This window comes from Marmota flaviventris, chromosome 10 (genome assembly GCF_047511675.1).
Source record: "Marmota flaviventris isolate mMarFla1 chromosome 10, mMarFla1.hap1, whole genome shotgun sequence".
Classification (NCBI taxonomy): Eukaryota; Metazoa; Chordata; class Mammalia; order Rodentia; family Sciuridae; genus Marmota; species Marmota flaviventris.
In genome coordinates this window covers 7,506,986-7,532,230 of record NC_092507.1, presented here as the reverse complement: position 1 = coordinate 7,532,230, position 25,245 = coordinate 7,506,986, and the positions used below count along the sequence as shown (strand labels likewise).

General features: G+C 45.9%; 1 protein-coding gene across 1 annotated transcript in view; it reads left to right on the top strand.

Moving 5' to 3' along the window:
* Mtor (mechanistic target of rapamycin kinase) overlaps positions 1–25,245 on the top strand; it is a 117,128-nt gene that overhangs the window by 57,569 nt on the left and 34,314 nt on the right. The window contains exons 29-31 of the mRNA XM_027947615.2: positions 15,143–15,218; positions 19,125–19,264; positions 24,788–24,888. Coding sequence (XP_027803416.1) covers positions 15,143–15,218; positions 19,125–19,264; positions 24,788–24,888 — 317 coding nt within the window. The remainder of the gene's footprint in view (positions 1–15,142; positions 15,219–19,124; positions 19,265–24,787; positions 24,889–25,245) is intronic.

Here is a 25,245-nt window from a genome sequence, read left to right as displayed (position 1 = left end):
CAAAAGGAAAATCATGAAATTTTAGCAGACATTCTTAAAAAGAAGCTTTTGACTGAAACTACATACAAATGTCCTTAGGACAGTGGCTGTCTTTGGAACAAACAGTTGCTCTTTCTGTTTCCATGTTGGAGAGCAAGCCACTGAGGCAGTTGCTTGACAGCTGATACTCAGCATGGGTCCTCCCCACTCCAGCCTGAGGCCCCAGCTCTTCTCTGCTGTGATCCCCCAGAGCTCTTTTCCAGTCAGGGCTTCCAGCTCCCTGGAGAGAGATTCCTGTTTGGACAGCTGGAGTAACCAAACAACTCTTTGTTTCTAAATTGAAAAGTAGTAGGGAGGGGCTCAGGTAGACCTCACATTCCTCATCTTTTTTTATCCCCTTGGGGATAAGGATGTTGCTAGCACCCTACAGCAAGCTTGTCATCATTCTGCTCCAAGATGTTCAGAGTCGGCACTATTTGTGGTCCCTGGTTCCTTTTGCAAAGGTCTAGTCCAGCTGGTCATGACAGCCTTCATTAGCTCTGTGGAGTTCATTTCACTAAAGAGAAGTCTGCCCTGTTGATTAGCATTCTGCAAGGTCTGCTAAGGTGGAGGTCTTGGAGGCACTCGCCTGGCCGTCAGATGACACTATACAACCGCACACCTCAGAAGTACCATGTACTGTGCAATCATATGCAGCGTCCCACACGGCCCTCCCACCTGTGACTGCTCTGCCGCAGCACAGTGGAAACAGCACAGTAAAGGACCCAGGAGCTCCAAATTCCAGGCAGCTTTTGTTTATTCTTCCCAGTTGCTGCTTCACTCATCCAAACAGGAAAATTTAGGAATTAGTTTTTATATCTGGGCAGAAAATGAATCATTCACTCATAATAATAACCCATGTAGCAATTCTTTTTAGGAGAGGGTTCATAAACTTGGGTCAGAAAGCATCTAGCTTTTAGCATGAATGTCTGTCCTCTGACATTTGTTTTCTGGAAACTTATTTCTAATGATAGGCATAACTTGGACACAGATGCTTTTCTTATTCAAAGATTCTTTTAAATTACCTAAGCTGCACAAATGTCAATAAATTCTTCCAAACTTTGAAAAAAATAATTAAGGGTATTTCTCATGCCCAAATATTATCTAATTTCCTAAACATGCACAACCCTGTGATGTCCTGGATTCTGAATTTCTAAAAGAAGGACAAGTCCGCCCTTGTCCTGAGCACAGCTGAATCCATAGAGGGAAGCTGTAGACCTGGGGGACTACAGTGGTTTCCCTTCTCGGGGAGACTGTCTTCATCCTATTGTCTACCTTTCAACTAGCACAGTAACCATGAAAATGGGAATTAACTTACCCCAATGATTCAAATGTATGAATTGCCAAGATCATTGTAATGTCATGTGTAGCTAATAAAAATAAATCTATAGCCCAATACTAGGCACATGTTTGCAGTTCATAAATAATAATAATAATAATAATAATAAATGTAACTATTATTACTGGAAAGAAAAAGAAAATGGGAATTAACTGAGAAAATGTGAGAAATGTGGGCTAGATACCATATAGTTTTTCTCATTTCACTGATGGTGAGAGAGGGCTAACTTGCTGCTCCTAGGGAAGAGCAAGCTTGGTTTCTTCATGAAAAGAGCCAGTGAGCTTCCCCCAGACTGGAAGTTCTCAAAGACTTCAGATCTGAGCTGCACTGCCCCAGGCTGGCCAAGGACTGGAAGCAGGGGAGCAGCCCAAGAGTTGTGGAGAGGTCAGGGCCTCCAGGTGGGCTCCTTCCAACCATTTGAAGAGTCTAGTCTCAGTTGCTGGAGGAGGCCCCAATGGGGAAAGTGCTCCTCCTTTCTGGTATACCCTGCCTCTGCTTGCTGACGAACATCACTTTCAATACTGGAAAGAGAGGGAAGCCGTGTCCCTAGTACCCAGGTCTCAGTATGAAATGAGTCTGTCTCAGAAGGGGCTGTCTCATTGTTGATTTAGTACCAATATCTTTTTGTGTGAGTGTGTGTGTGTGTGTGTGTGTGTGTGTGTGTGGTGCTAGGGATTGAACCCTATAGCCCTATGCATGCGAGGCAAGCACTCTACCAACTGAGCCATCTCCCTAGCCCCCAACATCTTTTAATAGCCACAGCCTGCTAATAAACCAGCTTTTAACAACAACAACAATGATCACAGCCTGCCAAACCATACATAGCCATTGACTGGCTTTTCTGTCACTCACTCAGTCCTTCTTTGTCTCAGTTGGGTGCTTAAGTCCATCAGAGAAGGTGTACCCATAGATGCGTCTTCCCTACGCACTATCTCTACCAAAGAATATGCCCTGGATCTACTGAAAGTCATTGTTCTTACTGGGAGTATAAGTATAGCTCTGGTAGAACACATGCTTAGCATGCACAAGGTTCTGGATTCAAAGCCCAGCACCAGAAACAAAATCATTTTTCTCAGGACTCCTCTTAGGAGAAAAAAAAAAAACCTGTTAACCAGCATTCAGGCAGCAGAGCACAGTGATGGTGCACACACCCCAGCCCCCGTCAGCCCCTTCCAACACTCAGTTGTCTCATAGTCTAGGAAAGTATTGGAAAGACAGGTAACTGAACTCCAGGACAATGTGACATGTGGGAATAAAACACAGTGGGGAAGGAGTGCCCAACCCAGGTGGCCCTGGAGGGCCTCCCAAGCACATGTACCCAGAAAAAGCATACTAAAGGAGAGGAGAAAGTGGCCAGGAATGGGGAGGACATCCGAGCACAGGGCAGCTGTGTGAAAGGCCGTGCTCAGGGGGGAAAAGTAAGGCTGTGCACGTGGCCTGAGAGTCCAGAAGCAAGACGGGTTCAGCAGAGTTAAAGCAGAAGATGGGGAAAGCAGCCAGCCCCAGGGACCCCATGTGTCCAGGTGAGGAGTGTGACTCTCCCTCTCAAGACAGGGGCTATGGAAGGAATCCAAGCAGCTTTGGCCTCTTGTCTCTTTGTTTTCCAGAGTCTTACCAGAAAAGCAGCCTTTTGTGATTGCCAAATAAGATTTTTAACTGGAAATCAGTAACTTAGAGCACTCAGTTTTTTTTAAGCATCTTTTATAACTTGATTTATTTTTTATGTGGTGCTGAGGGTCAAACCCAGTGCCTCACGTGTGCTAGGCAAGCTCACTACCACTGAGCCACCACCCCAGCCCACTGAATGTTTTTAATTGTATACCTTCATGCTAAATGCCTTGGCTGTTGTGTTCAGGAGTCAGACATGAAGAGCTTAAGTAGTTATTTCTAGAATTAGACCAATTTGACCTCTGTTCCCTTCCTAACACTTGATAGCTCCAGATGACCATGGGAAAATTACTTCTCAGTTTTCCAATCCCTGAAATGGAGATAAAAATCAGAACTACCTCACCAGGGGGTAGGGCTGGGGCTCAGGCTGAGGTTCAGGCTCAGTAGTGGAGCTCTTGCCTTGCGTGTATGAGGCTCTGGGCTTGATCCCAAAAAAACCTTGAAAACAAGAAATCAAAGAACCCCAGATACCTCACCTCATTGGGGTTTTTGTGAGGATTAGACTAAATAAATCAAAAAGTTAGGAAGGGCTAAGACAGCTTTGGGTTTGGCGGTTTTAAACAGTTTTTATTTTTTAATTAAAATTTTTTCAAGAATAGAATTAACTACAGTCACCATTGTGTATAATAGATCTCTTAAACACATTCTTCCTAACTGAAAATTTGTATTCTTTGACCAGCATCTCCCCAACTCCAGGGAGCACCCCCTCCCCCAGCCACCCAGGCCCTGGTACCACCATTCTGTTCTTACTCTTGCAAGAGCAACTTTTTTAGACTTTGCATTGAGTGACTTCACACAGTATTTCTTTTTCTGTGTCTAGCATATTTTACTTGGCTTCATGTCCTCCAGGTTAATCCATGTTGTCACAAACGCAAGACATTTTTGAATAAGAATAAATTTGGAGGAAATGTGCTACTAGATATCAAGATTTGTCATAAAGTTACAGTAATTAAGTCAGTATATTTGGTACAAGGATAGACTAATAGACAACTCCGGAACAGAATTAAATGTCCAGACCCACATGAATGTGGATAGTTCATCTATGACAAGGTAGCACCGTGGAATGGCAAGGAGATGACAGTCTGCCGTATGTACAGCTGGGTCAGCTTGAGAGTTTCCCGGGGAAAGGTCTCAATCATTCCCTCACAACATGCACAGAACCTCGAGTTCAGAAGAGGGAAACTTGAAAAGTAAAATAAAGCAGGTTCTAGAAGATGGCATAGAAGACGAGGGGAGTATCTTGAGAGCTTGCAATAAGCAAGGATTTCTTGAACACAACACCAAAATCTCTAGCCAATCATAAAGGAAAACATTAAGAAATGCAAGAAAAGTAGTCACTTCTATTCGTAGGAATCACCATGAAGAGAATGAAATGGCAAGAAATATTTCCAACATAGACTCTCGTACGTACTTTGTCCAGAGTATGCAAAGACTCACAAACAATAAGATCAGGAAAAGCCGCCCATCTAAAACATGGCAAGAGATGTGGAAAGGCACGTAGTTCACAGAAGGGGATCTCCAGAGGCCTGTAAACCCAGGGAAGGCTGGTCCTCATTAGTCATTATGGAAATTCAAATAGCAACCATAGCAAGATGCTCCTGCACTCCAGCCAGAGAGCTGAAATGGAAAAGACTCAAAATACCAAATGTCGGCAGGAGCGTGGAGCAGTTGGTGTTCTGGCGAACTGCTGGTGGAAATGTCAGCAGTAAAACCACTTGGGAGAACAGTTTGTCAGTGTCTTGTAAAGCTGAACAGACCCTGGAACCCGGCAGTTCCACTTCTTGGTATTTTCTCAACAGAAATGGGAACACACGTGCTCCCAAAAAATCATGCAGGAACGTGCATGGTAACATCACGCATAGTAGCAAAGCACCAAACAACCCAGACGTCCATCAGCAGTTAGGTAAATTATGGTCTCCTCATACAGAGTGTTCATGCAACATTCAAAATCTGACAAACCAACCTTTGAAGTTGGCATGGTGGTTAGCCCTGGGGAGGAGGCTGGGGAATGGGCAGCGCACTGGGCTCTCTTTTTTTAAATTTTTTTAATGAACTTTATTTATTTTTATATGTGGTGCTGAGGATCGAACCCAGTGCCTCACATATGCTAGGCAAGCGCTCTACCACTGAGCCACAACCCCAGCCCTAATGTGCGGCGCACTGGGCTCTCTTGGTCTGGGTAGGAGATCCCAGGATGTGTGAACACTCGTTCCTGAAGCCGTTTGCTTAGGTGTATGCTTTCCTGTGTACTTCGTAGACTTCAGTTCCAAAGTTTATCTAAAAACAGGTGATACACATGGGACCCAGACCAGAGTCTGACACAGTCCACGTCCAGCAGTATCAAGTAGATCATCTGGACAAGCCTTCCCCGATCTCGCAATCTGAAATAAGTCCCATGTTCTTCCCTGGGCACTCGCTGTTCTCTTCATCGTGTTCTCCTCCGCAGCACTCATTTCAGCTTGTCTTGTCCTTTCTTTGTGTGTCTCCATCCCAACCTGTGCACTCTGCAGAGGCAGAACACTCTGTTGGAACCTGTCGAATGAGCTTGTGAGCCCCAGTCAGAGGTTCCTGCCCCTTAAACATCCTCTCTCCATGGTCATTTCCGTATTTGGTCATAGTAAGGTCCTCACATTGTTTCCTGCTATGCGTCCATTTTTCTCCTTTAGGTCTTAGTTATAGAATGAAAAAAAGTAAGCTCTAGAAGAGTTGAGGTCATTTTGTAGTCAGTGACTTGAAGTGGCATCCTTCTGTAGAATCGTTTCACTCCCCTGGAAACCACCAGTTTGAGTCTCACCCCTCCTCCTCTGCTTGTGAATATCAGCAACAGAATCAGAGTATTTGAGGGCGATTTGATCCCACTCCTGTCTATTCTGGAGGCCTGTGTAAATAGCACATTAAATAATAAAATAAAAAATTATTTTGCCTTCATCAGCCTGAGGGGCCATGGGCAATCACCAGTGTTGAAGAAGGAACAAAGAAAGTGACATCTCTCCATAAAAACAGCCTTATCTTGGGCTAGGATTGTAGCTTAGTGGTAGAGCACTTGCCTCCCATGCATGAGGCCCTGGGTTCGATCCTCAGTACCACCTATAAATAAATAAATAAATAGATAAATAAATAAAAGATATTGTGACCATCTATAACTAAAAAAAAAATTTTTTTTTAAATCAGCCTTTCTTTAGATAGCTATATTCTCCAAAATTTGCCTAGGAACCTTATAGTCTCATCTGTCCCAAAGGGGAATCAAAGCTCATTACATTGCAGTTTCAGTAGATCACTCTGAGCCAGAGACAAGACCCTGCTGGGGTTGCAGGACAAGATTATAGGTCCGTGCCCCAGCCACCCCGTGACTGCAGGGCTGGGCCACCTTCATTCTGACTTGGGCACCATAAACTGGAAACATGCCTGTCATTCTTTAAGAACGTCAGGGGATGTGTGCCAGTCATTCCTGAGCAGCCAATTAATGGCAAGGGTGGCAGGGTTTTACAGTCTGTAGGAGAAGGGTGAGAAGGGCCAGCAAATTCCCCTCTGTGTGTTAATTGTAAACACATGTTTCAGAGGTGTCAGAGTTGTGCTCCTTGGAAGCAAGAGCCATGCTTTTACAGTTGTTTCCTGGCTTCCAGAAAAGGTATGCAGTCTTGTCCTCATCTCGCACTGCTGCTGGGGGAAAAGCCTTAGGTCCAGAGAGGGAGGATTTGCTCAGCAAAATACAATCCCCTGTCTGGGTCACACTGACTGCACAGGTGCCAGTGTGCCTCTAGGAACAAGTGCCCCTTGTAGAAGAGCCTCAGGAAGGAAGGGTTGGGTGCAGCTCAGTGGAGAGTGTGTGCCTAGCATGTAGGAGGCAGAGGGCACCTGTGTAGTGAAGGCACAAGCTCCGCTCATATCTTTCCAGCCCCTTCTTCTCCAGTGCCCCACAGGTCAAGCCTCATCAGCATCAGGAGGACATAAATTGACTCCTGGCTGCTCTAGAGACTTCCCATGGGTTCACCCCCTAATAGCTTGCCTTGTCGAGATCTTACAAGCCCAAGGACAGCTTTTGAGTACAGAAGCCACCTGTCAGCAGGGAAGCTGAGATGCATTCTGGGTGTCTCCTGAAGCTAGAAGTCTTTACTGCTGCACAATAAGGGAGAAGTGCGCTGCATCTCCGTAGTGAGCCTCCGCTTGTCTTCAGCATCTGGCACTTCCTCTGGAACACCAGGAGATTTAATGGGGCTTGCTCCTAACAGTGAGTTAGAGAAACAGCCTCTGGTTTTTATGAACTCCTGGTGGGGGTGGGGGGACAAACCGCTACAGTTAAACTGTGCTTGAGAGTTGAATTCAACCTTGAATTGTGTGCTGCATCCTGATTTCAGAGGTGTGAAGAAAGTGGACATTTTAGAACAGGTTCAGGTTCTGCCTCTGGCTGCCTCTGATTTCATCCCATTATTAGTGGTGACACCAATGGTCTCTCAAAATTTTCTCTCTCTCTCTTTCTTTTTTTTTTTTTTTAGGTACCAGGGATTGAACCTAGAGGCATTTAGCCACTGAGCCACATCCCCAGCTCTTTTTTATATTTTATTTAGAGACAGGGTCTCGCTGAGTTGCTTAGGGCCTCACTGAGTTGCAGAGACTGGCTTTGAACTTGCAATCCTCCTACCTCAGCCTTCCGAGCCGCTGGGATTACAGGCGTGCACCACTGCACCCGGCTGTCGAAATTCTTTCAGATAGTTCATTGCCTGGGAATCTAGGTTCTCCGGTTATATTGTGTCACACTTCTCTTATGTCAGCTTTTTCCTCACCGAGAAGGTAGGCACATTTTTTTTCCCTTTGATCCCAGGCGACCGTCCTACAGTGGACCCAACTCCTTAACACAGTGGAAGCCTCACTCATATCTGCTTATACAATTAAATGCGGAGAGCTAGAGGCTGCCAGGTCACGAGGTGCCAGCTCACTTCATTGTGGTTTCTCAGCTGCATCCACACAATAGACTGAGTCAGAGCTCTTGGACATTCAGAAGCCAAGAAATGTGGATTTTTCCCAAACTGTGCTCTCTGTTTGAGTTAAGGTAGATGGAAATCAGCTTAGGTCGGGTCAAGGCAGCCTCCCCGCTTTTGTTCTTTTTCTCAACAGCTTCTTTGTAATAGTCCCTCCCAGAGCTCTTCATTTCACTCTGGACATAAGAAGCAGAAAGGGGGAGAAAACCCTCCAGGCATCACCAGAAAAGGAGCAGTGCTCATTGTTGTAGAATAAGAAGATAATGGCCAATTTGTCAAGAAGTGTTGACAAGAAAGATAAAGTTGGAAGTAATTAACTGGCTGACATGCTGGGAGCAATGCGCCTGCCAATAGCTCCTTAAATCAGCCAGAGCCTGGAAATGTGACAGGCCGTTCATCATTTTTACAGCACACCTCTGACAGGCCCTCGGTTGGCAACACAGCCAGCACAGAGCTTGTGCTTCGACACTCTAGGACCATGCACCTCTCTGTACTCCATGCTGGGTCGTGCTAGGGCACTGAGGCCCTGTCCAGCCAGGAGAGCCTGGGGTGGGTGTGGAGGATGCCGGTCTCTGGGCAGTGTACATCCTCGGGGGTGGGGGGAAGACACCAATTCCCAGAGCCAACTCTGTAGACTTGTAGAGGACAGGTCGTTCACTGAGCTGAGAGCTCATGAGCAGCACAGCTTCAACAGGTGCTGCTCTCAGCCAGCCCTGGATCAGCAGGTGACACAACCTCGCTGTCTCTAAAAGGAATTATAAAGAGTCTGAGAAAAGAGAAAAATGCATGTGTTATGTGAAAAGGCAGAATATAAAACTGCCCTGGTCACCACTGTGTAGAGAACACACATTAATTATTACAGAACACATGCAGGTGGAGTTATTTCAAAATGGTGATTCTGTTGCAGTGAACTTCCCTTCCCACAATTTGTCTTTTTTTTTTAAAGAGAGAATTTTAATATTTATTTTTTAGTTTTCGGTGGACACAACATCTTTGTTTGTATGTGGTGCTGAGGATCGAACCCGGGCTGCATGCATGCCAGGCGAGCGCGCTACCACTTGAGCCACATCCCCAGCCCCAATTTTTCTTAATTAAGAGAAAAAGGTACACTTCCTCCATCAACCCTGAAAAGACAGACTTTCTTGCCCCCTCTTCACATCTTGAATATTATTGTGCCTTTTTTATTCTTAAGAACTGATACCTTGTCATATGGAGATTTAGCCTGTCCTCTAGTCACTGTGACCAGCAGGGGGCCAGGATGCAGTAGGAGCCCTTCCCTGAGGCTTCAGTGGGGCAAAGACCTCAGGAACCTATTTGGAGTGTCCAGAGCCAGCCACCTCACTCACACCAAGAATTTTGTACCCTGGTCCCAGAGAGCTCAGGAGCACATGTCAGGTTTGAAACCCTGTAATGGGGCAGATTCTCTCTTAATACGGAGAAAGGACCAGAGACTCTACCAGACCTGGGTACTGTTTTCGTCACCTGCCTCTGGCTCTCAGGTGGGCCACTCTGACCTCCACTCTCCCTCCTGCAGCATTGGGATGGTCCCGCCCCTGCTTCCTGTGTGCCGCAGTTCCAGTGTTCTCTCCTCGACTTCTGCCTTCATTGCTGTCCTTCTGCTTTAAAGTACTCTTCTGAAAGAGGCTGGTCCACCCTGGAGTTCCCCAGACCATCTCCTTTTCTCAGAGGAGCTGCCTGATGAAGACATCAGGGTCCAGCCAACCCCAGATTGTCTGGCTCTGTCAGGGCACCAGACTGTTCTGTTTTTAATCAGTCACTGGGTACAGAGCTAAGTCTCAGTGCTGGGAGAAGTGACACGGGCAGGGAGGGGGATCTGAAGCAGTTTCCACTCTGTAAAAGAAACAAGAAGAACTTTTTTATATGGTGGAATGGACCCAAAGTAACATCCAGGGTGGTCTTGGAGCTGGTCAGAATGCCCCACTCAGACCTGCCACAGTCCCCTGTTGACTGTCACCAACCAAGAGCCATGGGAATTCAGAGAATTCTTCCTTGACCAGGAACCAAACAAAATGCAGACAGTAGTCCAGTCTAGAAATAGACAGACAGGAGGAGGGAGGCCCCACCATATGGAAGCAGTCAGGTAATGTCCTCCTGAGGGCCTGGAGGGGACCCAGGGGGGCACCGCGCTCCCAGATGTGCTGCCACTGCTCTGTTGCCCGAGGACCTTCTGCCCTGCCCTGGCCTGGCATGGAGGCCCCTCACCCTGTGCCTGGAGGTCACCAAGGTGCTGAGGCTGAGAGGTGAGGGGATCACCAGCAGGGCCACACCAGGAAGGACAACCAAGCCAGTGCCTAGACTTCACCTCAGTCCAGGGCCATGGAGCAGCAACTGAGGAAGGAAACCCTTAGGGTCACAGTGTTCTTTGGGGGGCAGGAATGGTGTCAGGCTGCTTTGCTCTGGGATAGCGTTGAGATCTTGAGTCCCTCATTACCCCCCTGCTCCCTGTGAAGAACACTGAGGGACAGCTCGAGCAGAGGGTCACAGTCAGTCAGAGGTTACGCTCCCATCCGCCTTCTTAGCCACCACTTGATGACCACCTGCCCAGGCCGCGAATGGTCCTCGCCTCTAAAGCACAAGCACGCCCCAGTGCTCTTCTCTCGGGGCCTCTGCATTTGCACATAGTAGGGAGGAAGGCATTGTGTGTGATCTGCTTGGCCTTTGTAGGCATCCAGGCAGCTGCTTATCCTTATTAGTTCACTCTTCTCAACGCTCGAGAGCACTTTCCTCAGTTTTCCAGCTCTTCAACTCAGCCTCCTTCAGTAAAAATTTGGCCTCAGAGTAGGGAATACACAAGAAGGAGTATGCCTCTTCTGCTGCTGATCCCAGTTCACTCTGTTCTCTTTTCAGTCTAGCTTTCTAACACCAGGTTCATTTGTGGGCTCTGGGCTTTACTTTGGGGCAGGCTGTGTCTGTCTGCTCCATAGATTCATAGCTATGTAAGATGGGAAATTGTCCCCGGAAAATGGAGACTGCAGACAGACTGCACAGCCACGGAGAGAGCAGTGGGCATCAGAACTTCCCAGCTGAGAAGAGCTTGTGCCATAGTCTCTCCTGCCACTGCAGGTGGAGTGGACATGGGTGCTCTGGTCCACCCCTCACTTACGCATTGTGGGCACCCAGCTGCCCAAGCCTCAGAGCCTTGTTTGTTGTGGGGTCCTTTTTGCGAGACTGGCATCAGTGGGGTCTGGTTTGTGCCATTAACCGTTCCTCATTGTTGAGCTGGGACTTTGAATGATTTGCCTTTATAAGCTTCCAGCATTAACGTGGACAGACTGAGGGGCACACGGGAGTGTTTAAAACTCCCAGCTGCCCCATAAAACGGGAGCTCCTTGTTAAGGGAGCTGTGAGCAAAGGTGACTTCTTCACATGAGCTGACCACGCAGTCTCCCTTCAGCCTCATAAAACCACAACCGAGTTTAGGAGAGGAATATTTCCAATGACTCCCTGTGTTAACCTAATAACCAGGAAACTAGGGACTTATAGTAGGAACTCCTGAGTTTCTACAGAGCCTTTATTCTACATTTTGCAACCCAGGCCTCTAAGCCTGGCAGCCTCCAACGAGCTGCTTCAAAAAAGTCTGCAGTGGTGGCATGCCAGCTGTCACATGGGAAGCATTAAGGTGTATTAGTAGCTTCTGAAAGGAAATAGAAATGGGTAGGAGCTTGGGGTCAGAGGGGGTGTTGCCACAGTGTCAGTGGGGGAGTTAATGTGAAGGCCCAGGAGGGCTCCCTTCTCCTGTACAGCAAGTTATAGAGAGAGTTGACTAATTGAAACATCCTCCCTGGCTTTTACCCACCTAGTTTACAGGTATTATGGGTGCCCATTGATGCCCAGAGTAGAAACCCAGGAGTGTCCTGTGCAGGTCAGTGTGCAACCCCAAGTATCATGGCATTGCTGAAAGCTTGGTTGGTAGCTCCCCATGGAGCCCCACCTGCTTCTCTCTCTCCTTCCAGCTAAGCCCTGCTGCAGGCCCCTGTCCCCCTGCAATCACTGAAGATGACTCAGTCGGGCTTTCTCTTAAAGGAGTCAGGGCTACATGATGAAATGTCATCTTTGGTTTGCAGTGCTGTGCTGGTCTGTCGTGGAGGAGACACTTCAAAGCCACAGCAGTGTTAAAGTCATGTTTGAATTTCTCCTTTGAGGACTCTAACCACTACTTCCTACTTCTGATTAATTTTTGTTAAGCTCTCTGCATAATTAGTGGCTGAGTAGATTAAGAACAGGCTTTTATTTGGTTTTGGTTTTGTGTTGTTTTCTCCCCCAAATGAGTCAAGCTTTGGTAATGTTTATAATTGTTTTGAAAGTAGAACATGTTCTAGAACACAAGATTGGAAGGCAGTTGTTAGAACTCTTGGATTTTTATGTGTGTTTCTTAGAGTTAGCTCCTTCTGCTTGGGCAAACAGTACTTTATCTTCTACATCAGAACAGTTTTATTCTCCTTCCAGGAGTTTACCCCAATGAAGGCCACCCCAAGAGTCCACTGAAGAGCATATAGGAAATATATAATTACATATCATGTAAGCTCTATACAGGCTTTCTGTTTTCCTAATGCTTCCCAAAACTATATTTGGATTCAAGGAATTAAGTAATGACACACTTATACCTAGTAGTGGTAATTATCCATACAGTTCACACCTCTCCCTGTGAGTGGACCTGAGTCTAGTACCAGACTGATTGAGCCAAGAGGCATTGGGACCTACTTTGCAGTAAGCCCAGGATAGAGTTTAACCCTTTTGATTTGGTTTCATTCTTAGTGTAGAAAGCTCCATAGAGCTAACTAAAGGAAACTGTGAAGCTTTGGTTTCACTTTTTGGAGATGAAAAATATTTCTGAATTCTGCAGCAGACTAGCTTATGAAGAACATTCTGGTTTGTTGATTTGCTTAGGACTAGTACAGGAAGCACCAGTGTGTCGTCCCATTTGATTCCCCCATCAGATCTGATACTCCTACAAGCAAAAGAGAGGGACATGGCACAGACTTCCACCTCTGGTTGCAGACCCTAGAGGCTGGAGCCCGGATGCCCAAATAACCTATTCAGAAGAGTTTGGAGCTCACACTGGTGATCCCTAATGCTAGCTTAAGACTCAAACCTACCTGTGGACAAGCATTGAATTGTGTCTCTAATAACTTCATACCCACTGTTCCATTCATTTCCCTGAAGACTGTGGAGGAGGTAGGATTTACCCTGCTTTATAGATAGTTCAAAACTCAGAAAAGGCGACTGGTTTGTAAGTGGCAGAATTAGACCTCCAGGAATCGGTCTTCTGATTCCAAACCAAAGCTGCTGCACCCCTTGTTTATTCTTATCAGTCGTACAATCACTGCAGATATTGCAGGGCTATCCTGATTCCCTATGGGAAAATCACCGCCCTTCCAGGGCCTACATCTCCCCATTAAGGGGGATAAGTAAGGCAGGGCTGATCTTACCTTTCTGTCCCCACAGACGCAGGAATACATGAGGCCAAAGGAGTGACAGGTTGGAAAGATTATTTGAAATGCACTTTGTAAACCTGGGCCATTACTTTCACAAATGTTAACATCTTTAGCTCATCAGATTTCTGAGCAGTTCCTTCTCAGTTTTATTGGAAGAAATGTGATGGAATTGGATTTTTAAAATAAGATTTATAACAGCAATCTCTTACCATATTACCACATCAAACCCAAATCCTGGCCTGTCCCCAGACCACTTAATATTAATCCTACTCAAGTAGACAGTTTGTACTCAAGGCAATAAACCAGATCCTTGCTTGTTAAGTCAGTCCAGATTCCCAAGTTGATATGTCTCATTTTTGGTGAAATCATTATTCTGTGGCTGTCCCCAGCCTGCTTCTTCACTCTCCCTGTTCCCCTTCTTCCACAGCTCAGGCTTGTGGTTGGTGCTGGGTTTAGTTGCACAAGTTCCTATTAGAACAAGGGTCTAAGCCCCACAGCTCTCCTGCTTTGGGGGCTCCATGTGGCCTCCCTGATTAACCAGCTCCAGACATCAGGCCTTCCAGTGGCACTGCCCAGCTGTCCCCACATGGGTGCAGTCCTTTAGCTCCATGGGCCCCAAGTGGCCTGCAGGTGACATCAGCCAAACAGAGTATCCTAGGGACAAGCACTTCTTCACCAGAGGCCAGCCTGAGGAACTCACTGGTCCCTTTAGAGGCACTACGAAGATACCGGGCACTGTCGGAGAGCAGTTGGTGCAGTGCCCAGCCCCGCCCCCAGGTTGGCATGGGGTGGATGCTCAGCCTCTGTACCTAGAGTCTGACTTTTTCATTGATTTGGGTTCTTCCTATTTCTGAAGGCAACTGATGAGAAGTAAGAGTTAAAGGTTCTGCGGAATCTCATGTGGTTGTGCACTGCAGTGGGGACAGTTTTGGATCCAGGATTTTAGTTATTTTTGTTTTTTTTTTTAAAGAGAGAGAGAGAGAATTTTTTAATATTTATTTTTTTTTTTTAGTTTTCGGTGGACACAACATCTTAGTATGTGGTACTGAGGATCAAACCCGGGCCGCACGCATGTCAGGCGAGTGCGCTACCGCTTGAGCCACATCCCCAACCCAGGATTTTAGATTTTTAAAAAATGGACACGCAGGGAGCTGGGGTTGTGGCTCAGAGGTAGAGTGCTTGCCTAGCATGCATAAGGCACTGGGTTCAATGCTCAGCACCACATAAAAACAAATAAAGATACTATGTCCACCTAAAACTAAAAAATAATTATTTTTTTAAAAATTTGGACACGCAGGGTGAGGGTTGTAACTCAGTGGTAGGGTGTGTGCCTAGCATGTGGAAGGCCCTGGGTTTCGTCCCCAGCACTGCTGCAACAAAAAAGATGTGTGCTGCCTGCTTGACAGCCTCTGAGAGGAAATCTGGCTGTGCTGGGTGACAGGCTCAGAGCCTCACGTGTTAGCATTCACTTTACTGCTCCTCAAAATTAGGGAGAACGGGTCAAAAAACTTTTCTCATATGAAGCCCTTCAGACCGAGCCTTCCAGATGGTGCTAGGTAATTGAGGCTTCCCTGCATCTGCCCTACTGTTTCCCTGCATTCAGGTGAGCCATCTGCCCCCCAACAGCCCACACCTCTTGCCTCAGACTCACCAACTGTAACCCCCTCTTCCTTTTGTTTCCTCAGCATTAATAATAAGCTACAGCAGCCCGAGGCAGCTGCCGGGGTGTTGGAATACGCCATGAAGCACTTTGGAGAGCTGGTGAGTGCCTCATTCCTTCTAGAAAAGCTAGAGGTAGGGAACTGGCAAGGGAGGCACTTGGCCAAGGTGTTGAGAAAGTTACTTTCCGGTTTTTGTTCTTTCCCAATTTGTAACAGTATAACGCTGACTTGCCTGTATCTTAAAGACAATGGCCTTAGGTATTACATTCAAACCGAACATAAATGGTGAGGGTAGAATCTAATAAAGAATTGCTGATATTTATCAAGCTTAGTGTATTACTCACCTTTTGCCAAGTGCTGTATGTGCCTCATCTAATTTAGTCCTCAATGATGCGATGCAGTAGCTACTGTTCTTATCCATTTTCCAGAGGAAACCATGATCTCAGTAGGCTAAGAACCTGTCTGGACCAGGCACAGTGACACATATCTATAATCCCAGCTATTTGGGAAGCTGATGCAGGAGGATTGTGAGTTGGAGGCTAGTCTCAGCAGTTTAGTGAGACCCTCGGCAACTTAGGAAGACCCTGTCTCAAAATAAAAAATAAAGGTCTGGAATGTTGCTCAGTGGTAAAGCATCCCTAGGTTTAATCCCCTGTACCAAAAAAAAAAAAAAAAATGAATCTGTCTGAGCTGACAGCAGAAACAGATGGCAGAACCAAGACTTGAATCCTGGCAGTCTGGACTCAAAGCCTGGCATTTAACCTGAGTTATTATGTCCCTGTGGCAGATCACATGTGTCTGGCCCACAGTGACCACTCTGTATACATTCTGGAAGAAAATATGGCCAATTCTCCAGGCAAAATGCATTCTGTAATTTATGCCCAATGTTGAAGGATTTTTTTATTCCATTATTGCTTACATAGCTGCTTCTCTGTGCCGTCTTTGCCCTACCAATACTAAACCATTTTCATTACTCTTAGGGGTCTGGAGAGGGGCCTTTGATAATCCAAAAATATATAAAGCATAACTTAATGAACTTAGTATTGAATTCCTAGAAGGCTGAGATGCTCTGGGTCCACATATTGATGAGGAGTCCTTTATGAGTCATGTAGGTCATTTGTGATGGCTTGCCTTAATCAAGAGCCACAGATTAGAATTAAGAAAATGAGTACCTCATAGGCTTTTATTTGATTGTCTAGCATTTTGCCTCCTAGAAGGGCTAGTAACTGGACTAAGACTTTTAAGGCGATCTTTTGTCATCTCCAGCATGTACTATCTGTAACTGGACTAAGGTAGCATCTCTCCAGATGATGACAAAATGGGAAGAACTGTCTGGTCCATCTTTGCCACAGTGCTCCTTTGCAGAGGGAAGAAGCAGGCCTAGGGGCGTTTATTGTCTCCACTAGACTACACTGTGCTCTGCCCTGACATCCTTAGAGCTTGGATTCCAGTGAGTACTGATTGACACAAGGGCTCCACACACATCTGGTGTTCAGGTGATCTGCCAAGAGACAGTTTGTACCCTGGTTCAGAATGCCAAGCTTCAATGAAAGTTCTTGCATCTTCAGGTTCTTAAGGTGACCATTAGCTCCAGGATTACTGCTAAACCACGGTGGATTTTCTGTTATATTTAGGGAGCTGAATCACATTAAGCTTGACAATGGTTTGCTTTTTCTTGGCAGAGCCTGTGCTTTCTCAGCACAATTTATGTAACAGCAATCTCATTAGAATTTTGTGTGATTCATTGCTTAAACCTTATAGTTTCTGCAATTCGTTGCAATTCAAAATATCCTGCCCCCTACTTGACCTGATCCATATGCTGCCCCTGCTCCTTTCTGCTGGTTCACCGGGTACATGCCACGCATTGCTCACTGGCTCCTGGTATAGAAATCCAGCACGGGAAGCTCCTGCTCATCTAAGGGCTTCTCATTTTACACTGTCTCTGTAAGTCACTCTTGTAGATTTTGTCTTTCATGTGTAGGCGTAATGGGCATGATCTAGGCAGTCTTAGCAAATGAAGCTTAGTTTACCTAAAATGGGCATGGAGCCACAAACGCCCATTCTGGCAACCCCGCTGGCAGTGGGGGAAGGCTGGCTGTGGCAGCCCCAACAGCTGGTACAGGGACCGCAGGTAGGACATTGATGCTGCCAAAACTAAGTAGGGGAAAGAGGTAGAAAGAAGTTAACGGTCTGCAGAAGCAATCTCCTTATTTTGTTTTTTCATTTGTTCTTTTTAGATATACATGACAGTAGAATGTATTTTGGCATATATGGAAGTATAAATTCCCATTCTTGTAATCATACATGATGTGGAGTTTCACTGGTTGTGTAACTCATATGTGAGCATAGGAAAGTTATGTCTGATTTATTCTACTATGACCTTTTTTTTTTTTTTTTGGTACCAGGAATTGAACCCAGGGACACTTAACCACTAAGTCACCCCTCAGCCCTTTTTTATGTTGAGACAGGGTCTCACTGAGTTGCTTAGGGCCTCGCTAAGTTGCTGAGGCTGGCTCTGACTTGCGATCCTCTTGCCTCAGCCTTCTGAGCTGCTGGAATTACAGGCGTATGCCACTGCACCTGGCTGTACCTCCTTATTGACGTTCAGGAAAAAGAGGTTCCTTCAGGCAGCTCAGAAGAGCGGCTGTCAGCGTACATACTACACAAATAGTTTTATTTAGAAAGGGAGGAAGAGCCGGCTACCATGGTACATGCCTATAATCCCAGCAATTTAGGAGGCTGAGGCAGGAGGATCGCAAGTTCCAGGACAGCCTCAGCAACTTAGTGAAGCCCTAAGCAATTTAGTGAGATCCTGTCTCAAAAATAAAAGGGGCTAGGGCCAGGTGCCAAGGCACCCACCTGTATTCCCAGCAGCTCGGGAGGCTGACAGGAGGATCCGAGTTCAAAGCCAGCCTCAGCAACTTAGTGAGGCACTTAGCAACTTATCGAGACCTTGTCTCTAAATAAAATATATAAAGGGGGCTGGGGATATGGGTTAGTGATAAGCATCCCTGGATTCAGTCCCTGGTACCAAAAAAAAGGAGATAGGAAGGGGAAGAGGATAATGGGAGAAAACTAATGTAGGTCCTGCATCATGTCGTACAGATTCCATTGCAGAATCATATTGTTATAGAACTCCCTAGAGGACCACTACCCTGGTCTGATGGAGAAATAGTCATTTATTGAGCTGATGAAGAAGCCAGAGGACAGACAGAGGTGGAAGGCAGACGGAAGACACATAAGACCGTCTGGCCATGTGGCGAACCCTGGTCTCTAGTTTCAGGATCGCAGCACCCCTTACTCACGTGGGTGACACTCACCATCGGCATGGCACACTCCATCTGCCAGCGTGATGGAATCACTTCCTTGGCTGCTGACATTAGTAAAGGCGCCAAAGCACTACACAGGAGGAACATTGGATGGGAGGCTGGAGAAGAAGGCAAAGGTTTTCCAAAGAATTTTAAGTGGTAGTGTTCTATTGTATTTTAAATTATTATTTCCTGAAAGTTTAAATATGTATTAAGAATGCAGAGAATCCGGGACTTCTAAAAGGGAGTTGTTTGCCTCCAGCAAATAAGCAGATGTGGCCTGTTCTTCCTGGCTCATCAGGAAAGCAGCTACCATCCCTGCCACGCAGCCCAGCATCAGTGTTCCAGCAGATTCTGGTCTTGGCACCTTTGCAGGAGCTCTGGTCAGGGACCTCACTGTTCCTGAATGATTTCCCCTGTCCTCGCATGTGTTTCTACAAGCTGTGGTCTGGTGACCCCTGTGTCTGGGCAGGAAGTGCCAGGGATGGAATAGGTGCTCTCAGATTGTCCCAGGGCCCAGGGTTGTTCCATCAGTGTGCCAAGCAGCGGGCATTTCCATTCCACTAAACAACTTACCTCCAGGTGGGCAGAAGTTCTTTTCAGTCCAAGTCCATGCGAGCTGTGAGAGGGAGGTTTGGGTTCTAAACTGCCACTCCTTGTTCTCTGTGCCTCAAGCAACTCTCTGTCTTGACCCGCAGGAGATCCAGGCCACCTGGTATGAGAAACTGCACGAGTGGGAGGATGCCCTTGTAGCCTATGATAAGAAGATGGACACCAACAAGGATGACCCTGAGCTCATGCTTGGCCGCATGCGCTGCCTTGAGGCCTTGGGCGAGTGGTGAGTTTCATGGGGATGGTGGCCTGATTGGCAGGCGGAGAGGCTGGTGATGAGTCTTCCCCCAGACAGTGGCAGAGTTCAGTCCCTAATACTAAATAATAATAATAATAGTAATAATAAAGAAAGAAATAGTTAAAGCAAAATGACATGCTGCCATTTGAAAAAAATATTTTTAGTTGTAGATGGACACAATATTTTATTTATTTAATTCTATATGGTACTGAGGATTGAACCTAGTGCCTCATGCGTACAAGGCAAACGTTCTACCACTGAGCTCCAGCCCCACATGCTGTCGTTTTTAATAGCTCAGTTGTGGTTTTAAATGACTGAAACAAAATGCTGTGCTGCTGTAATGCCAGATTCATGGGACCCCAATAGACCTCCAGGAGCCGAATCCGATGCAATCACACAAGAGTTTTTATTGCAAGCTCGAGCCTGAACTCACAACCGTCCCAGGGAGTGAGTCCCGGTCCTTTGTTCAGTGAAATATTATAGGTTTTGGGGGGATACTCTATGTGTCACAACATCACACAGCAAATCATTCCATACCACGGGAATATCAAACACCATTCTTAACATTAATTAGCAAGCACATTCACTGGCGGGAACAAATTGGGTAAGGATGATTGGTTAGTACAAGAGAGGGATTCCTTTGAACTGATTGGTTTAATCCGTGAGGGGTGTATGGATTAAACCATAAACTACATGGTTTCCCAACATGTTATCAACCACCATAAACTACTGGGGGGTCATCTGGCATCCTAGGTATTTTCCCTGTCTCATGCTGATTGGAGGTTGCTAGGTAGTTGCTATGGGTCCTCACCTAGCCTAACTGAGTCAGGGACACCTGGCGCTGCAGGTCTCTCCTGTTATTTGCAGACAAACAACTCAGCAGGGTGGGTATGTGCCTAGAAAGGCTCTGTGGGTTTTTCCAAGGACAAGGGTCACGCCCCCTTCCTTAGGATAGGCCTTGAGGTAGAAGCTACTGTTATTTATTTATATTCAAAAAGGGAGTCACATCAGTTTCTCATTGCTTCCCTAGTAGCAGGTTGTACCCACTGTCTCTTGAATGTGACACTGAGTGTGCCCACTTGTTCGTTCAACCCACCATTAGTGGGTGCTCATTCATTACCAGTGTCTGCCTTGAGGACACAACAGGACCAAGACAGAGTCCTGCCTTCTAAGAGCTCACAGGGCAGGCAACAGGGCTGTTGTAATGCATGAGGCTCATTGGCCCTGCCGGAGTTGGGGCTTAAACCCAGGAACTACTGGAAAGCTTGCTCGTGTGTTTGGAGAGCATCATCATCAGGCTTCCATTATAAAAAGAGCAAATTAGAGAGTAGCCTGAAGGGAGGCCTGAGAGGAGAGAGCAACACCAGCTAAGAGAGCATCTGGGGAAGAGGTGAGGACAGTGGAGGTGAGTCACAGAGATGTAGTGTGGCCGGCCACACGGAGGAAAACAGTACTACTCCAGATCTGATTAACAGTGGGCCTCCTGATTCCATTTTAAGTGCTCTGAACCATTGCTACTCCATTTTGACATTTATTCCTTGACTGTATTATGAACTGATTAGGGAAGACAGAGGAAGGTCAGAGAGACCTTCATGATGCCTGTTTCTTAAAATATTTGCTATGCTAAGGAGTCATATTTTGGCATCCTGAACCCCCATCATAAGCACATACATTAACAATAGTGTATCTGTTATTATTTGTGCCTTGCTTTTATTACTTACCAATTCTTGGCCACTGTTCCAAAATGGAGCTACTACCTCATTTCTGATGGCTTCATAATATTCCATCATGTGGCTAAATCTAGTCTATTTAATATAGGCAAATTTTTATTTGTTTAGAAATTTGATACCTTGAAAAGTTTTTAAAATACTGTGAGCAAAATCAAAGTAAGGCTTCTAAAGGAGTGGTCTTTTCTGTACATAATTATACATATTATTTTGGTAAATTCATTATTGATTTTATTTCTCAATAGAAAGTTATTACTAATTCCCAAGATAGAAGGTGTTGTCATGTTTTACATAAAATTTCAAAATAAATTTCAAAAATAAAAATTTTAGGGCTGGGGATGTGGCTCAAGCGGTAGCACGCTCGCCTTGGCTTGTGTGCAGCCCGGGATCGATCCTCAGCACCACATACAAACAAAGATGTTGTGTCCGCCGAAAACTAAAAAAATAAATATTAAACTTCTCTCTCTCTCCTCTCTCTCTCTCTCTCTCTCTCTCTCAAAATAAATAAATAAATAAATAAAATAAAAATTTCATATCTGGATCTGAGGTTGTGGCTCAGTGGTAGAGCACTTGCCTAGCACGTGTGAGGCACTGGGTTCCATCCTCAGCACCATATAAAAAATAAATAAATACAATAAAGGTATTGTCCATCTATAACTTAAAAATTTTTTTCTAAAAATTTCATATCAGTGAATTTAGCCTTGGGCATTGAATCACATATAGATAGGTAAGTCGGTCGATAATATTGTAAAATTATCTCAATTCAGCTTAATTGTCTAATTTAATCATTATTAGGAAGATTCAAAAGTATCATTATTTATTTTCATAAATAAATATTCCACATTCATTCCCTTCAATAAATTGAAGAAGCATGCCCTATCAAATGAGCTTCACCAGTGTATACTGTTTGCTGAAGTCAATGGGTTTCTAAAGTCACACTGTCCACTGTGGCAGCCATTAGCCACATGTCATTATTTTAAGTTAAATAAAAATTAAAATGCAGCTCCTCAGTTGCACTGGCCATATTTCAGGGGTTCAGTGCCACCTCTGGCTAGTGGATGGTTCTGGGGGACAGGGACACAGAACACTTCCATCATCACAGAAAGCTTTCTGGACAGCACTGATCTGACGCAAAAGACAGGTGTAGTGAGGACTAGCCACTTGGTGCCAAAAACACTTTCTCCTATTTTCAAATCTGCATCATAGTCATATCTTGTTAAAAGAAGGATAAAGCAAGATGTAAGTATTCTTAAAACCCAGTTCTAATCAATTCCTGGTATGCCATAGTGTCTCCCTGTGACCTTTGGATTGACGTAAGTCTCACAGCCTGGTTCGCAGAGCCTTTCAGATTGTGGCTTCAGCTCAACCAGTTGCTCAGTGGACTCCATCTCATATCCGAACTCAGGCTAAATCATTCACTCTCTTCCCTACCCTGCACCTATTTGTTCTTTTCCCTGGGTTGCTCTCCTCTTTTTCTTCTCCTTTTCCTTCTTTTTGGAGTCCTCTCCACAGTTTCTTACTCCTGGAAACCTTTCTGAACCCTTTCTTCCACTCCCACTCCCTTTTGGAATTGGAGATGACCTGTCCCTTGCTAGACTAGGAAGGGATCACTTGGATGCATGGAAAGGATAAGATGTGATCTGTCAGTCCCGTTGTGTGTGGTTGAGGAAACGGAGGCTCACTGGAGGGAGAGCGCTTGCCAGAGGTATTCCAAGAGCAGAGTGACACAGGTCTCCTGACGTTGCAGTTCTCAGTCCCGCATGCCTCTGCTCTCTTGGGCTCTTTCCAATTTTCTAATTACCTATAAAGTGTAAGTGGCTGGTGATGCTGACCAAGGGATTTTCAAATGTGGGAGATGGAGAGAGATTTAAAAAGAGGTGAAAGAAGCAGAATCCTTTCCCTGACCACGTGCAGATTTCAGATGTAGTTTGTCCAGTCGATTCTGTTTAGAGTGCAATTTCTAAATTTCTTTTGCTTTGAGCATATGTCCTGACCCTGCCTGAAGCAGGGTTCACTGGAAGTGGCAGCAGGAATGATCCAGAGTGGACCAGTGAGTTAAGACTTCCTGTGCTCATCTGCCTCCAGGAGACCCCCTGGCCCTGTGACCCCTGCAGTGCCAATGCAGCCAAGATGAACCAAGTGAACCCCCTCCTCACGCTATTTAGATACAGCCTCTGTGTCTTTGAAAACAGATTCCTCTGGATTGAGATCCCTGGCTGCCACCTCACACAGGAGTTGCAAATGAAAGAACTTGCCAAGCTTCTGCCACTGCTCTAGGTGGGAAAGTCAGAGTCTTGGAAGGCGGCCCAGTGCTCTGTCCTCCCTGGTATGCAGCACGAGGGTCAGAGCACCTATCCTAATTATTGCTCCACAATCTCATATTGTTGGTTTATTTGTCCCCCTCCCCACCCACCCTGAAGAGTTAGGGCTCAGTACATTCTGCATTCTCTTTTGTATCAAATGTTTGTGGGAGAAAGGAGCCCTACCTCGGTGTCTTCCTATATAAATGTCCTATGTGGGCTCTGATAGCTGCTCTCAGCCACATAGTGAAGGTAGCACCTATGATGCTGTCAGGATGCTGCCCTTGCCCAGCTCCCTGGTGTGTCCCTTGGGGTAACAGCATGGACTTTGATCACTGAGCTTGCTTCCGACCTCTACATGAGAAGAAAAGCTAGATCCCTAGACCTGTGTCACAGAAACCAGTGGCCCTGACAGAAGAGTAAAGGAAGCCTAACTTGCCCGTGTCCACCAGCCATAACCATTTGAATTTTAGGCTTGGAAGTGCCATTGAGATATTATAGAGCTTCCTCTTCTACCTCCATGAGACCCCAGGGATCTCCAGGCAGGTCCCAAAACAGACTGAACAAGTGAGCCACTCCTCTCCTCTGAGTCAGTTGTTCTCAAACTGTGGCCTCTTGACCAGCAACTTCAGCATCACAGAAAAGCTTTTTAGAGATGCACACCTGTAATACCACTTACCCAGGAGGCTGAGGCAGGGTGCTGGCAAATTCAAGGCCAGTCTGGGCAACTTAGCCAGACCCTATCTCAAAATAAAATAAAAGAGGCTAAGGGTGAGGCTCAAAGTGAGGGAGTACTTCCATCCCCAGTACAGGAAAGAATGAAGGAAGTTCCTGTACTGGAAAGGGTTTTCACTTTTGTTCTGTATTGGGGTCTCTTAAGCACCATTTGTATCTTAATCTTAGAATCTTTACCCACACTCTTAGTAATTGTGAAAAATTCTGAGAGTAGGCAGTATCTAGGTTTCTGGTAAACATGATCATCCCAGAGCATTTCTTCTATACAGATTTTTTCATTTTGGCTTCATCTCAGACTGAAACCATTTGTATAATGCTTTTAAGAGCCAGTTCTCCCTATAGCTTTAGCCCAAAATGAATATCCAGATGTGTCTCTTCAGATTGCTTTCTCTGTAGGCCTGCCAAAGGGAAAGAGCCCAGAGTTCACTGGCAAAGGAGAGGTTATTTAATATTTATTGAAGGGGCCAGATGTTCAGGACATTTCACATCACAGAGTTAGAACAGTCCCTATCCCTGATAAACTTACTCTCAAATTATGAGCACCAGGCCTTAGAAACCACAAATAGCTATTCACTTCTCTATTATAGGGCCTAGTGGAATGTAGTTTCTATTGAAATGCTCCCAGCTCAAGGCTGGCCCCTCTTACTCCAGGTCCCTGTGGCCCCAGCTAACCCTCTGGGCTGGAGAGAAAAATTGGCGGGTTGTGGAGCAGTTTCAGTCACCCTGACGATGTGCTTCTTTTCCTTCAGGGGGCAGCTCCACCAGCAGTGCTGTGAAAAGTGGACTCTGGTTAATGATGAGACTCAAGCCAAGATGGCCCGGATGGCTGCTGCAGCTGCGTGGGGTTTAGGTGAGGCTTCTCCCCCAGGCCCCAGGCAAGGTGGGGAAAGGAAGCCAAGGTGCTATGGCTGCAGGTCTATGCAAGTGTTAGAGCAGTCTAAATTCTCTTGCTTCTGCATCCTCACTCTGTCCTTCCCACCTGGTGATTTTTACTCACTTTGGAGACCTGGGTAAAAACAGATCCTCGTGGGAGGTTGAGAAAAGTAAGTCAGTAAGCATCAGAACTGAGAAGCTGCAGGTGAGAAAACCACGCTTTGCATAGTCGCAGAACACTTCGGACGCCAGTGTGTGAGGGTTTCCCTGCTCACTGAGAGCTTCTCCAGCAGAACCAGCCAGGTGTCCTGTAACCCAGTTCAGTTCTGACACA